Source organism: Cynocephalus volans, chromosome 5 (genome assembly GCF_027409185.1).
Source record: "Cynocephalus volans isolate mCynVol1 chromosome 5, mCynVol1.pri, whole genome shotgun sequence".
Lineage (NCBI taxonomy): Eukaryota > Metazoa > Chordata > Mammalia > Dermoptera > Cynocephalidae > Cynocephalus > Cynocephalus volans.
In genome coordinates, this window is record NC_084464.1 from 122,499,603 (window position 1) to 122,515,163 (window position 15,561).

The following is a 15,561-nucleotide window of genomic DNA, read 5'->3' on the forward strand; positions in this document are numbered from 1 at the left end:
ACATTCTATTTTTCCTTACTGTCCATTTTTTGAACCACACAGCTTTGGTATCAACTAGTGCAAAAAAATAGATTGGATCCAAAATCTTCTGTGAGACGTGATGGCTTTGATCATGTTTAACTGATAATAAGGACAAAGTACTCTCCACAATTTCTTCCATATACCTTAAAGTTTGAGAAAGAAAGTGATTTTAGAAAAAAACAAATGCTATTTTATATATATACATATATATGTAGGACTGGTGATATACTTTGTATTTATGGAATTATAAAGTGGTATAAAATCTTTGGAAACAAATTTTTTATATTTCAGTAAATGGCCGAGGTGGAATTCACACCCAATTTTCCTGGTTTAAAAACTTATGTTCTTTCTACTTCAACACTGGCTCTCCAAATTAACACTTTTTTTTTTTAGACTCACAGATGCACCTACAACCTTATTAAAAACTTCAGAGCTGAAAGAAAAAACTTTAAAGAACATTTAAGGAACTTTTCCAGAGAAACAAAGATTAATAAGAACCTGAGGCTACCACACCCTCTTTTTACCTTGTGATTATTAATGGTATAAAATGGCACTTGCATAGAGCCACTCACATAGCTAAGGACAAAACATGACAAGCTTAAAAAATAAAAATAAAAACATTATTATTCTCTTCCCAGTCAAATGAGGCAATAAGACTATCTCCAGTCTTTTCGAAATGTATGTGGGGCAGTCACACTCTTATGTTTTATGTTGGCATATGTTAGGTGACTTACTTCTCTGGGTGACGAATCCAAAAAGATGGAACCTCTTTCTGATATTCACTTAGAAGACGAACCTACAAAGCAGTGTACAGCAGTTCTCAAAAAATTATAATTCTTAAAAACAGAAGTTCTTAAATAAAAATAAAATTATATTCTAGCAAATGGATACCTTTTTCAGTAAGCGAATCATGTCAGGATTAGTCATATCTATACCAGCTGAAAGAGTAGGAATATGATTTTCTCTAGAAAGAAAGTATAACTCCAAATATTTAGCTGAAAAGAGAAAGTAAAAAATATAAAACTACTATAGCATTCATTTACAGTGCTTTCTGAAAAGTTATTTCCTATCCATTTTTCTTAATTACATATAAAAAAAATTTTTTAAAGTGACTTAATTAACATACCTAAGCTTGTATAAATTTCCTTGGTCATATGTAATGGTGAAAGCGTAAATGTCTGTGCATAGAATTTTAAAATCCGATCCTGTGGAAATAAAACAAAAGTTCTGCATCTAAGATTCTTACAAGAATAGAATAAAGAAAAAATATTTTTCACATAGTAAGAACCCAGAAAACAAACACAAAATAAACCATTCAGAAACCTGAGTAGGAATGTACCTATTTTAAAAGGGTCACATTCCTGTGTTGGTCAGCAAAATTAAAATTGACCAAAACTAACAGCAAATCTAATAACAGAAATAAATTGTCACAACATGTGGTAATAGTAGGCACTAACATAGAGAGATAAAGTAGATTTAATAGAGGAAGGTGAGGTTTGACAGAGGAAGATACAATCAAAAGGTGTCAATAAACAAAGAAACAGTGTAGGCAGCTCTAAATTTTAAAAAACCACATATTTCTGAAGCCAAGATTTATTTATTTTATATTGCTTACATGGGTAGTTTCAGTAATTAGACATTTTAGGATTACAATTTTGCCTCTTCCCAAGAAAAATACTACATAATATTTTATAAATTTTATATTATTAGAACTCAAAGTAGAAACTATCACAAGGTAAAGGAATTAAATGAGATAACAGATGTAGTTAAACAGTGACCGGCACATGTGGTTAAAAAGGTAGCTATTATTATCATTTTAATTATACCAATTTTACCACTGTGATGAGATTAATCCTAATAGTGAAATACAACTTTCCACTGAATAAAAACATAATATTGTCTCAAATTTTCTAATCTGGAAAAAAATTAATAACCCTGTTTATATCATTCAGGATAATAGGCTTAGAAGAAATAGTTCTCCAAGTGATTAAAGAGATCTTCTAATAACCAAAAGAAATTCCTACTGAACACAGGAAATTAAATACTTTGGGAAGCCTATTTTTATAACTGCAGCAATTGATAAGTATCTGTAACACTTTTCAACCACTATAGGCTTAAATCAGGTAACTGTTAAGAATCCTTTAGAGCAAGAGAAAAAGAAACAGAATCAAACTCAAAAAGAATTTGGATCAAGCACAAATTTAAAATGAGAAGAATGTTATATGCCTTGTTTTCTACTCTAAAATGACTGATTCCATTACCATTCCCCCCTCTATAACAATTGCTTCTAATTTTATTAACTTAAATAATAAAACTGACCATTGCTGCATAATAATCTATAATGACTAAATAAAGCCTCTTATACCAACCCATTAGGAACTTTACTATATTTATACAGTTATAGTATAATTTCTAAAGTAAAGAAAATCTATTTGGCCACTATTCTGTCTTTATTAAGGGAAAAATACAAGGAAATTTACAATTGCACTTTTTGTTAGAGAGCCTTAAAATGTTAATGACCCTGAAATATCTTTTTTTCCACTTGAAGTTCCTGACGATTGAGCTTTTACAGAAGTCCACAATAACCTCTGTTTTTGATAACGTTGAACTGCATTTAAGTATTAGGTAAACACCTTTTCCCCCTTATAAGAAAATCAAATACTAGTTCCCAAATCATTTCTGTTTACCAGTATAATTATATCTCCATTGGTGGTAGAATGTGATTTTAAACAGACAAATGTATTGAGATACTTATATTTTCTATAATTATGTCTTTACTGTCTGTGTCCTCTACTAGAATGTAAGTTCCATGAGAGCAAAGACTTTTTCTGTCTTGTCCCAGCATCTAAGCTAGAATGATGCACATTGTAAGTTTTAATACATATTTGTTGAATAGCAAAATGTAACTCTTGTGCTAACACCTTATAGTTTTTAAAGCCAAAATTTCTTCACTCACATACCAAGTAGAAAGAAAAAGACCCTCTAAAAAATCCAATTTGTATTTAAAATGTGATGTTTGGGCCGGCCCCGTGGCTCACTTGAGAGAGTGTGGCGCTGGTAGCACCAAGGCCGCGGGTTCAGATCCTATACAGGGATGGCTGGTGCGCTCACTGGCTGAGGTGCAGACCACACCAAGCCAGGGGTCACGATCCCCTTACCAGTCAAAAAAAAATAAAAAATGTAATCTTTGATAGTCAGGTTTTTTTATTTACATCATAGACACTATCTGTAGAATTACTGCACTTGTTAATATGAGCTTACTTTTCATCATATAACTATTCCTGAAGTCCTATGCAAATTAATTTTTACATAAATCAGTCATATCTGTACTGGCTTCATAATTTTACAATTTAAGGAATTTTCTACATTTGCTTTATGATTCATCTCAAATTATTTTCAATACTCTTAGCCTTAGTTTTCTAGCTTCATTTTAAGCAGTCAATCTCTAAGTAAACAAATGCATAAGAAAAATGCTTGTGAGTCCATTAGAATAAATTCTAATTCATCGTTTTTAAGTTCAAATTTTCACATATCATGAATGCTTTTAAAATATTTTTCTTAACTCTAAAACAATGATACAAATACTAGGATATCCCTTTACTAGATAAAACAAAATGCACAAGGTAACAAATAGTCTATTATTTGGTAGTGAGGTATGATATTGACCATATTTTGAATCGAATCATGAAATAATAAGTTAATTCCTTTGAAGAAAATCTGACAATCCAAAAGTTGAAACTGAAGTCCCAAAAATATTTGAGCTACTATTAAAGAAAACTATCATACTCCATTTACTTCTAGAATGGTGGGAAAACAGACATTAGTTTTAATATTTCTATAACCATTTCCTTACACTAAACACAGGATTGGGATCTGAAAGAGATACTGTCAGTTTTTCACAGAGCGCGGTCCAATTTTCACAGTTCAGGACATCAGATGGAGGAGCTGAACATAATGTTTGCAAGGCCTCATATCTCACCTATAATTTTTTCAAAAGAAGATTTTTATTAATACTCAGCCACTAAAACAATACCAATTCTCCAAAACAATATTTAACAAAAACTACTGAAAGGTAGAATCTGGATAATTTTAACGAGCCATTTATGATAATCAGATGCCCTTTTATGAAACTCCTCCTGAGAACTCATTTTTTGAACTAAGTGCTAAGCAAAGAAAAAAATAGGTTACAGTTTTGTGTAAAGCAAAAAGTAAAACTCTAAATGTACTAGGAGATTCTCGGTCTCATGTCTAAGTGAAATAGAAGGAAGGATGGCAGAATCAGAATCACCAAGGCAACGTTTTCCAATGGTCTCATCCTACAGACCTGACCCGTTCTAGTATGCCCCCATAAGCGGTCCTACAGTCTGAGGGTTTTAATTTTAAAACGTTGCCCAGATATGTCCCGAGAGAAGCATTACCATTCCAGGATATATGAACAATTCTCACAAAACAATTAGTTTGAACTTGTTTTTTTCTGCTACACCATATTTTCTGACCTTCTAACTACTATGGTAGGAAGAAAAAAAAGTCATTCAGCAGTGAGATGCAAAATTGAATTTCTCTATTTTCTCAGAAAGCTTACTTCCTAATCAGTCTTTTCGAAATCCAATCCAAATTCACTCAAAACAGTATGACCTGAGGAGTGGCAGTGGAGAATAGCTCCACTTCAATGACAAATGGATCAAAGCTTCTCCCCCAGTCACTCTCCAACTAGTGAGTAATAACACAGTTTCCAACCTGATCCTTAAAATCTGGTCATTTGCCAACTGAAGCTTAGTGATAAAAAACAGTGAGGCATCAGAGACAGGAGCCAACACCTCTGCAAACCAGACACTCTGAACCAGAATGGCAGCTTTTAAATAAAAAAGACAGAGAATATACATGTATTTGAAAATGTCTATACATTTGTATGAAAGAACTCCTACATAAAACTTTATTTGTGATGGGCATTACGGGAAATATGCAGAGTGTTTTAAAAATTAGGAATTCATGGGCTGGCCCCATGGCTCATTCAGGAGAGTGCGGCGCTGGTAGCGCCGCCGCTGCAGGTTCCGATCCTATATAGAGGTGGCCGGTTCGCCCACTGGCTAAGCGTGGTGCAGGCCACACCGTGCCAAGGGTTGCGATCCCCTTACCAGTAAAAAAGGAAAAAAAAAAAAAAAAATTAGGAATTCATTTACAATGTTAAGTAATTTCTCCTTTTCAGTTAATTTTTTTTTTTTTTTTTTTGGCAGCTGTCTGGCATGGGGATCCAAACCTTTGACCTTGGTCTTACAACATGCACTTTAATCAACTGAACTAACCGAACAACACTCAGTTAAATTAAGACAAAAATCCTATTAAGAATTTACTGCTTGTTTTGGATCCCCATACCAGCCAGCCACACACAAAAAAGAGAGAATTTACTACTTGCAGAAGCAGAATAAAGGTTTCAGAACAAGTACATATTTCCAAATAATCCATTTACACTGAAGATAATAGGGTTTTCATCACATAAAAGTCAAATCTCATTTCCAGTACCTTTTGAAACACATTTTAATTTACTAAGAACCCAGAAAATAAATAAAAATGCAAAATGCTGCGAGGATAAATGTTATTCTTCTCAACGATTGTTTTTAAAAAATTCAATGGGGGGAAATCGTAAGTATTTATTAGTTTAAAATTAAAAGTTTGGGGATAATAATTTATTTCAAAAATTGAAACAAAATGGCAAGATATATATAAAAATTCTTAGGTTAAAAAAAAATCTTCAAAAATTGTATCTTATTTTCTATTTCAAACTGACTTTCAAACGAAATAAGACTTTATATATAGTAGTTTGTACGATCTTTTAAAATATAAAGATACAATTAAATATAATAACTTCTTTAAAAAAATCATTTTTCTAATAAAAGAACAAATGTGTCAACATTGCTCACATTGAGTGGGGGTTGGTTTGGGAGATGCTGGTCAAAGGATACAAAATTTCAGTTGGAAAGGAGAAATAAATTCAAGAGATCTACAGTGACTATGTTAATAACAACATACTGTGTTCTTGAAAATTGCTGAGTATAGATTTTAAGTGTTCTCACCACCAAAAAATAAGTATGTGAGGTAATTCATATGTTAATTAGCTCAATTTAGCCAGTCCTCAATGTATACATATTTCATAATGTTATACATGATAAATATACACAATTTTTATTTGTCTATTAAAAACTATTTTTTAAAAGTTGCTGACATTTTCTAGAAGTAGAAAAAGAATTAAGTGAAATTTTTTCCCTAAAAAATCACTAACTAAAATATTGTATACAAAGCAACAGTGAAGGAACAGTTTTGGGGACTACTGCTTGACTTCATCCCTTCAAAATTGTAGCTAGAAACAGAAATTCCCTCTTACCATGACAATTCTCTTAGGAAGGCCTCCCTTACTTACTCCATGACCTTTCATTTTAAGACTGGAAAGTTTACCATAGACAGTCTAGGATTGCCTACAATAATAAAGCCCTAGCCTCAGGAGAAACAGCCCAGCTGTTACTGATTGTAACCTAGTATATTATAAACAGATGATATCTGACTGAATTTAACAGCTGTCCTTTAAACTTACCTCTTTAGGTTGCCCAGGATCCAACTGGTCTAAAATCAATTGTAATTTTCCTTGACAAAATTTGTAACTCTGTAACATAATTGACAGACAATCATTTAGTTAGTAGACTTTCAGAAGTATTGCTCTAAATGACCTTTTCTACCATAATTCCAAGCACAAAACACATTCTGAACAAGAGAAGGGGATGATCTATTTTGATTTGGCAGTGAACTTTGTTTCCCAAGGTTTTTAAATGAGAACTGAATATCCCAGTAGAACAGTGTACCTTCATGTATATGAAAACTATTATCTGCTGAGCAACTGCAATGTGTAGAACATTATAAGACTCAAAAGACATAAAGCCAAAATGTGGTGTACCCAGAAATATGAGATGAATGAAAAGTAAAACATAAACAAGCAAAAAGGCAGAAACAGTACCCTAGGCATATAGCTACTGAGCTGCTTGAACTTTTTTTTTGTTCCTTTTCTTTCCTGTACTTTTCCCTGGACTTTCTCCATAGTTGTTCTTTGGTGAAAAAATTCTTGAAGTAAAAACCTCCAGCTTGAAAAAAGTTTATAGTAGATCATCAGCTATTTTGGAGGAAGAAAGGGTCTTCTTCCCAACAAAGGCAGTTCAAAAATGCATAATATCTAAAAAATCATCTAAAAATAACAAATTGCAATAATAATAGCTGTCATTTATTGAGTATCCATTATTTAACAAGACCTATACCATTCCAATTCACAGTGACTCTGAGAAATATGAAAACCAAAGAGGTTAAATAACTCCTCCAAGTTACTCATCTATCAGAACTCTCATTCCCACCATATTAGAGACCCTCTTCTCTTCACTATCTATACTCTTTCCTGAGGTGTTCTCATCTAGTTCTTTGACTTTAAGTATATCACAACAACTCATAAATTTATATCAGTCATTTGGTCTCCAGAGTTACATATCTATTTATCCCCTCAACATTTCCACTTGGATGTTTAATAGGCCTCTCAAACTTAACATGTCCAGAATAGAATTCTTGACTTTTTTTTTTTTTTTAGTTTCAAATCTGCTCCTCCCTCAGACTTCTCCATCTTGGTGAATGGCACTACCATCCATCCAGATTTTGACTTAGGTCACAAATAGGAGTTAATCTTGACTCCTCACTTTCTCTCATTTCCTATAATCAATCCATCACTAAGTCTTGCAAGACTACCCCAAGTTTCATATATCTTAAATCCACATCACCACTTCCCTGCTAAAACCCTAGCTCAAGGCACCATCACCTCTAATCTAGACAACTTCAATGCATCTTAACTGGTCTCCCTGCTTCTACTCTTACCTCATCCTACCCCACCTACCATTGTCCAGAAACAGTCCTCAAAGCTGTAAGTCAAATCCCTTCATTTCCACACTTAACCCCCTCAAAAGAATTCCCGTTTTACTCAGTTCATCTACCTAACTCTCTCTCATACACCACTCTTCCCCCCACAGTCCAGACTCCAATCACACTGCCTTCTTTCCATCCCTGGAAGATGCCATGCTCACTCTAGCCTAAGAACCTTTGCCTTTCCTCCAGCCTGGCAATGTTCTTACTCCAGAGCTTTGTATGGCTGCCTCTTATCACATAGAACTCAGCTCAAAAACCTCCTCAAAGGAACATTCCCTGATCAGCCTAATGTAGTCTCTGCATACTTCCTCACCCTTTATACCACTGTCCTATTTTCTTCATAACCTAATTGCTAACTGACAGTCTACAGCATGTGTGAGGGGAATATGGAGGGGAAATTTATAAGTGTTTTCTCTGATTACACTCACATCTGGAACTTGGTCTTTTTTCACTATAGTATCCCCAAACCTGAAACGGTGCCTGATACAGGGTAGGTATTCAATACATATTTCTTCAATACAAGAATGACTCCAAAGCCAATCTTCCCACCATGTTACACCGTCTCTCTAAGAAAACAATCAGAGGGTACACAGAGCTACTCTATGACCAATAAATCCAAAACAGCCTGTTATTTTATATTATCCAACACAAATTTTCTTAAAAAGCCTTAAATAGGTCCCAAGGTTCATCCCTTTCTAAAAGTGCATAGTTTGCTAAAATTCTACGCATGTCATTTGTTAAAATTAAAAGTACTATAGGGCTGGCCAGTTAGCTCAGCTGGTTAGAGTTCAGCCTTGTAACACCAAGGTTCAAAAAACTTATTTAAAACAGATATCTTAGATAGAACATAGACACTTTTTATATGTGCATATACATGTCTATGGATATATAAAAGTATATAAACATGTATATGTATATAAATATACACTTGCACTAAAGTAGATACATAAAGTATATATGTATATATACTCATGTTCTATTGCTAGACAAATTCCTTTACTTCTTTTATTATTTTTCTTTAGCCTGGCCCTTCTGCCTCTCATAAACTTGATTTCTTCTGGCTCTTCCACTTCCACCATATGACTTTTACCAGATCATTATCTATGTCTAAATTCCTTGCTAACCAAATCATTGAAAAATAAGAACAATATCAAGGATATGAGTTCAAATCAAGTAGACTGAATTCCTAGCTCCCCTTTTAATGAGCTAACTGAGCCTGGAGTCACATTTAACCCCAGTTCAGTTCTTGCAAACACTTCCCAGCATCACTGTAAGAATTCAATGGAATAATAACAGTAAAGTCTTTTGCTTTCTGGTATTAAAATTTTTAATTTTGAAGTATATCTCATATACCAGGTACTATGATGTTATAGCTAGGAGCCAGAAATCATTATTAAAATATAATTCTTGCCTTCACTCCATAATCTGGCTTTAATCTACCCTTCCAATCTACTCTCCACAAACTATTTGTTCTAACCCTTCACATAAATAAACTATTCATAGTTTCCCACATATGCCATATTCTTTGTTGATTCAGAGCTTTTGTCCATTCCCCTGTCTTAATGGACTTTCCTATACAGCTCTTTAATATTCTTATCTATAAGGGCTCCTTTTGGAAATTCCCATGACACCATTTCTTTTTTTCTTTCTTTCTTTCTTTCTTTTTTCTTTTCTTTATGGCTGGCCATTACAGGGATTGAACCCTGGACCTTGGTGTTATCAGCACCACACTCTAACCAACTGAGCTAACTGGCCAGCTCCCATGACTCATCATTTCTATCCTACAATTTCATTATTTTTGTGCCTCTTCTACATCTTTACTATCTTAAGTAAGGTCCTTGAGGAAATAATGCATATCTGATTAATCTTTGCACATCTACTATGCCTAAAACAAGACATTACACATGGCAGATGCCCAATATATATCTACTAGATGAATGTACCTCTAAAGAGTTGATATCCCTCAAATCTACTATATTTGCCTTTCCTCCCAGTTTAGAACGCATATTAGAAAACCAAAACCTTTAATATATCCCTGATTGGAGTAACCTCAATCTACTTACTTACCACCCTGAAAGATTCTTTTAATTATCTTCTTAAACATAGTACAAACTTCTCTTTTAAAATGTTATTTAAGCAATGAAATAATTCTTATTACACTTGAAATCAAAATGAGTCTAATACCTGCTTCAAAAGTTACCTATACTAAGTATCTTTTTATGTTGTTGTTATGTTGAACATAAATTGCCATAGTAACTAACTGCAATAATTTACTTAATTAGCAAGTAGATAATGTGTTCACCTGAATATGTATTTGTTACATTTTCATTTGTTCTAAATATTTCTTAGAATGAAAATTCCTGAGAATGGGAGCAGTGTTTGCTAACTTGATTTGTAAAGCAAGACATACAGATCTCTTGGTAATAACAGAAGTGATGATATCTACATAGGCAGACACTTCCAAAAGGAAAGTTCTTTAAAAACATGTTTTCATTTGTTAAAGTGTAAACTAAGCAAATATTTTTCTGTGCAAACTAGATGGGGAAAAGAGGAAGAAATAGAACAGGTTGACAACCTAAGATGTATAAGATCCAAATCAAAGGTCTTTATGTGCTAAAATAAGATTTGTATACAGTTCTATCAGATGCAGGTTACCTAAAGACTGCAACCAGAACACATTCTGTAATTTGTTATAGAGATATCATACTCGATTACTTAATTTTAACATATATTGAAAAATATTCATATTATTCAATAACTACATTTTAAATTTTAAAAATCTAAACACCCTCAACATTAAACTTACTCTATAAATCTCTTCTGTTTTAAATGCTTGGTTTGTAAACTGTATAAACCACTGAACATGCAACCAGTAAAAGAAAGACAGCTATCACTGTTGTTTAAACAATACTGCTATGGGAAATAAAAAGGAGAATATTGAACCTAATGATATGTGAAACTTTAATCACTGAACGATGATTTCTTTCCTATTCTTAAAAAACAAACAAACAAAAAAAAAAAACACTGCATCAGCCCAATGCTGATGACAATAATGACAGCAAACACTTACATAAGTGCTTAATATGTGCCAGGTACTGGTCAAAATGTTTACATATATTAAGTCATTAAATTTGCAGAGCAACCCTAGTCAGGGTTCTATCTCAACTACATACATAAGAAAACTGAGGCACAGAGAGGTTAAGAAACCATGGTCCAAGTTCATCAATAGCAGAACCAGAGATTTCAAACTGGTGTCTCAAGATCCAGAATGAACTGGCTTCACATAGAATGGATGGTTCAAATTTTACTGAATCTAAAACTTTTCAAATTATGCACCTACCCTTCATTATGCCTTAAATAAAGAACAAAGTTACTATTTCAAAACAAAAATATAAGGTTTTAAAAACATTTTCAAATGCTGTTTTTCTTAATTTCCTAGATGTCTTAATTATGTTTTGATGAAAAAAAAAAACCCTGCACTTTTCTTTAAAAATGCTTCATTGAGAAGTAATAAAAATCTATTAATATTTTAAAGTATGAAGAAACTTTAGTATTCTTCATAAAGAAGAATATTAGCATTATTAATCAAACAAATTATTTTAGTTTTCTGGTGTCAAATTGGCTCAAGGGAATACCATTAAAACAAGCAAGCAAGCAAGCAAAAACAAGCTCACACCTGCCCCTAATCAATTCTCATATTCCACCTGTCTCAGTCCACACCTAACTCTTGGCAGTTGCTGTACGAACACTACTGGGTTCACTTCTTTTATGTTTTAGCTGCCTTTCCCTTTCATCTCTACATTTTTAAGATTTTATTCCCCCCTCTTGTTCTGCTTACAAAACAAAAAATAATAAAATCTTATCAATTAGGGATAACCAAGATGGGGGAATTCCTGAGGTGTAGGTTGGGCTGTGGCTAATCCTACTGTTCTGGATGATGTTGCTGAAAAAGATATGGGAGTCTTGCAATCCCTTAGCAGTAGTATGAAATCCTGAAAAGCAGAACTCCTTACCAAAAAGAGTATTATAGAGCTTGGCAGATTTTAGAAGAGACCAGAAAATGGGTAAACTCAAGATATTCTAATTAAGGTTTGAGAAGCAATAGCAAAAAATAAATTAGGTAACCTTAGTTGAAAACACATACTCTGAAAGACAGGGTAAGGCCATGTATCTAATAAAGGAAAGTTATTCAATAAAATTCCTACTGGAAGAATAAAAAGGCTAGCAATAAGATGGAGTTCAGGTTCTTCCCAGGAAAAGGAGAATCTATTTCTTGCCTTTTCAAGTTTCTAGAGGCTGCCTACATTCCTTAGCTCATGGCCCACTTCCACTTTCAAAGGCAGCAATCACATCACTCTGACTTCTATGTCAGCTTGCACATCAACCTTCTGTGACTGACCCTCCTGAGACACTCTTACATGGACCACATTGGGCCCATCTGGATAATCCAGAATAATCTTCTCTTTTTAAGATCCTTAACTTAATCACATCATAAAGTCCCTTCTGCCATGCAAGGTAACATGTTCAGAGGTTGATGGAGTTTGGATGTGTTGTCGCCTCCAAAACTCATGTGGAAATTTAATCCCCAATGTGGCAGTGTTGGAAACTGATTGAGTCATGGGGGTGGATCCCTCATGAATGGATTAATGCTTTCCCTGGGGGAGGGGAGATTAATGAGTTAGTTCTCGTGCTATTAGTTCCCACGAGAGTTCATTGTTTAACGAACCCTGGCACCTCCTCTCTCTCTCTCTCTCTCTCTCACTCTTGCTTCCTCTTGCCATGTGATCTGCCTGTAATTGCTGGTTGTCTGCCGCTTTCCACCATGAGTAGAAACAGCCTGAGTGAGGCCCGTGCCAGATTCAGCTGTCCCAGAATAGTAAGCCAAATAAACCTCTTTTTCTTATTAATTATCCAGTGTCAGGTATTTCTGTTACAGTAACACAAAACGAACTAAAACACAGGTTCTGGGGATGAGTACATGGACATCTTTGGGAGTGCCATTATTCTACCTAGCATAGGTACTAAAGGATGGGTTTCAAAAAGAGTTTGCTTGGAAAGCAAAGAAAGAATAAATGCCATTAGCAGGTTCACGCTACTCAAGAGTAATAGATGATTGTTATCCTAAACTCATGTTTTCCATAAAAAGTGTACACTCTGGTGTGGGGTTCCCTTGGAATGTAATAAAATAGCTTGCATACTATAAGACAGCATAATACCTGTACTGTACTACACTGAATACTGTAGGGAGGAAAAGAAGACCAAAAAACTGAAAGAGGAAAGGATATGAATTCTGAAAGATTAATGTAAATTGTAATTAATCTTTTAATTTCCCATAAGTAGAAAATGACCCAGAAAAACTCAGAAATCATGGAGGACCACAGCTGAGAAATCTATTTGAGTGTGTCTCTGAATCACATCCATTTCAGCACACCCTTTAAGAGATAACAACAGTGAAAGCTAATATGTATAAAGCAACAACTATGAGCCAAGCACTGTTCTAGGCATCTGGCATACATTAACTCAGTTAATCTTCTCAACAACCCTATAAGGAAAGTGGTATTATTATACTCATTTTAAAAATGAGAAGCACTACAGCACAGAGAAGTTAAGATATTTGTCCAAGGATACCTAGCTAGTAAGTGGTGGAACTGGAATTTGAATTGAAGAAGTCTCCAAGTAGTGTAGCAAAGAACAAAGAGAATAGACTTTGGACAGAGAGAGGCCAAACTTAGATTCAAGGTCCACCCCTAACTAGCAAGGCCCACCCCTAACAAGCAATGAAAATTTGGGCAAATTTCTTAACTATTACTATAAATCTCACTTATTTCTGTAAAGTGGATTAGTAACAACTATAGGGAATATAAAGCCAGGCACAGGGACCAGTATATGGCAGGAATCTCAATAACAGATAGCTAGTATTATTACTTCTATCTTTCCAGAATTATTTTGCAGAGACTTTTTCCAGGTTTAATCACAATACAAAATTCTTTCATTATTCTGCACACAACTATGGTTAAAACCACTATTCCTCCTTTATTCTTCAAAATCCTCAAACTTACACTAACAGTCTCCTATTTTTCAATAATGGGTCAAAAATCCATATATAGTCAGGTTAAATTTTTTATATAATAACAATGAAAGAAAGCCTATTCTATTCACAAAATGCAAGTATTTTACTAGTATCAAGACATAAACATAGAATTAACAACATACCTGATTGAATGATGAATCGCTATCAGAACAATTGTCTGTGTAGTAACTACTGCTCCTCTCCTTTGAGATTTTTTTCTGCTTCTCTTGACTTTGTATCTCATCTTCTTCAAACTTGTTCATCATAGACTCCACCACTACTATCATAAGATTCTTCAGGGAATACATCATTTCTTTGTACCTTTAAATTCAAAGTAGTCTTAATAAGAGAAAGACTATCAACTCAACCAAGTTAAATTACCTGATTATTTTTTTGCTGTAAAAAGGAAAGTCCCTTTAAGAACACAATGCTAGAGAGAAAAGTCTAAGTCAATTTTTCTTAAAGAAGAAAAATGGTACTACACAGTTTACAAGACTGGAATAAAAATTAAAGAGAATCCCAAAAGTGTGTTATTTCCTGGGTTTTTCACCTGGTTACATGGACCAAGACAATTTTGAAAAGGCTAAGGAAAACTAGATACAGGGTAGAATACAGACACCACTGGGTAGATTCCTTCATGCTGCAAGAAGTCTTAAAATAAAGACTATAGAAAGAAAAAGTTCTAAGAGGTAGTGAACACAAACCACATCAATTAACCATGAAAATCCACACAGCAAGTACTTCCACTCATTACAGTAGTAATATATGATAGATCCTACAAATAAATTCTTTCATGTGTAAACATCTATTTAAAAAATAAATATCAAATGTTTAATTAGGAAAATACTTTATAATTATTACAGTAAAAATGCTGTTAATAGATGTAGTGTTGCCACATTAACCCTATTTCTGAAGAATCACAAAAAAGAAGAAAATATAATACTATGTACAATTTAAAATCATGCATCTATGAATCATAAAGCAGAAGACAAACATTCATTAAGTCATTTAAAACCTTTGTGAGGTAATTTTTATTGTATTAATTTTTACCCATGGATGAACTAAAACAGAGGAAAATTAAATAGCTTACTCAGAAATAAAAAGCAATTTCCTAACAGTACCATATAAAACCCTGCTTTTACCATTAAAATATTATTTCATCTGGCTAATAAAGTTATTTTACTTTACTTCTAGAAAGAATGTAATAATACTGCTAGAAGCAGTCTACTACAGATGATAGTATTATCCAAAGATGAAGATGACACCAAATCAAGAAGTAAGAAATCTTAATCTCTATGACTTTTACTTAATATATAAGTGGTTTGAACTTGCTGGATTTAACAGTCATACATTATCACTTTGTTCAAGTAATAACATATTTATTTTATTTAAATAATACAATTAGTCATCACAAAGGGAAGACCTCCTGTCCAAAGTAATTTTTTAAAATTTAACTATTTAAAAATAAATCATATTTAATGCTTTAAAATACAATAGGTAATATAAACTCAGGTATATATTCA

The 15,561-nt window shown here is 33.4% G+C and overlaps 1 protein-coding gene across 2 annotated transcripts in view; it reads right to left on the bottom strand.

Moving 5' to 3' along the window:
- Positions 1–15,561, bottom strand: part of TBC1D32 (TBC1 domain family member 32) — a 235,283-nt gene that overhangs the window by 189,537 nt on the left and 30,185 nt on the right. For both annotated transcript variants that reach the window (XM_063097734.1, XM_063097733.1), the window contains exons 3-9: positions 14,182–14,359; positions 6,608–6,676; positions 3,875–4,000; positions 1,148–1,226; positions 913–1,016; positions 756–817; positions 20–164 (exon numbers count right to left, since the gene is read on the bottom strand). In XM_063097734.1, the coding sequence (XP_062953804.1) occupies positions 20–164; positions 756–817; positions 913–1,016; positions 1,148–1,226; positions 3,875–4,000; positions 6,608–6,676; positions 14,182–14,359 (763 nt within the window). The remainder of the gene's footprint in view (positions 1–19; positions 165–755; positions 818–912; positions 1,017–1,147; positions 1,227–3,874; positions 4,001–6,607; positions 6,677–14,181; positions 14,360–15,561) is intronic.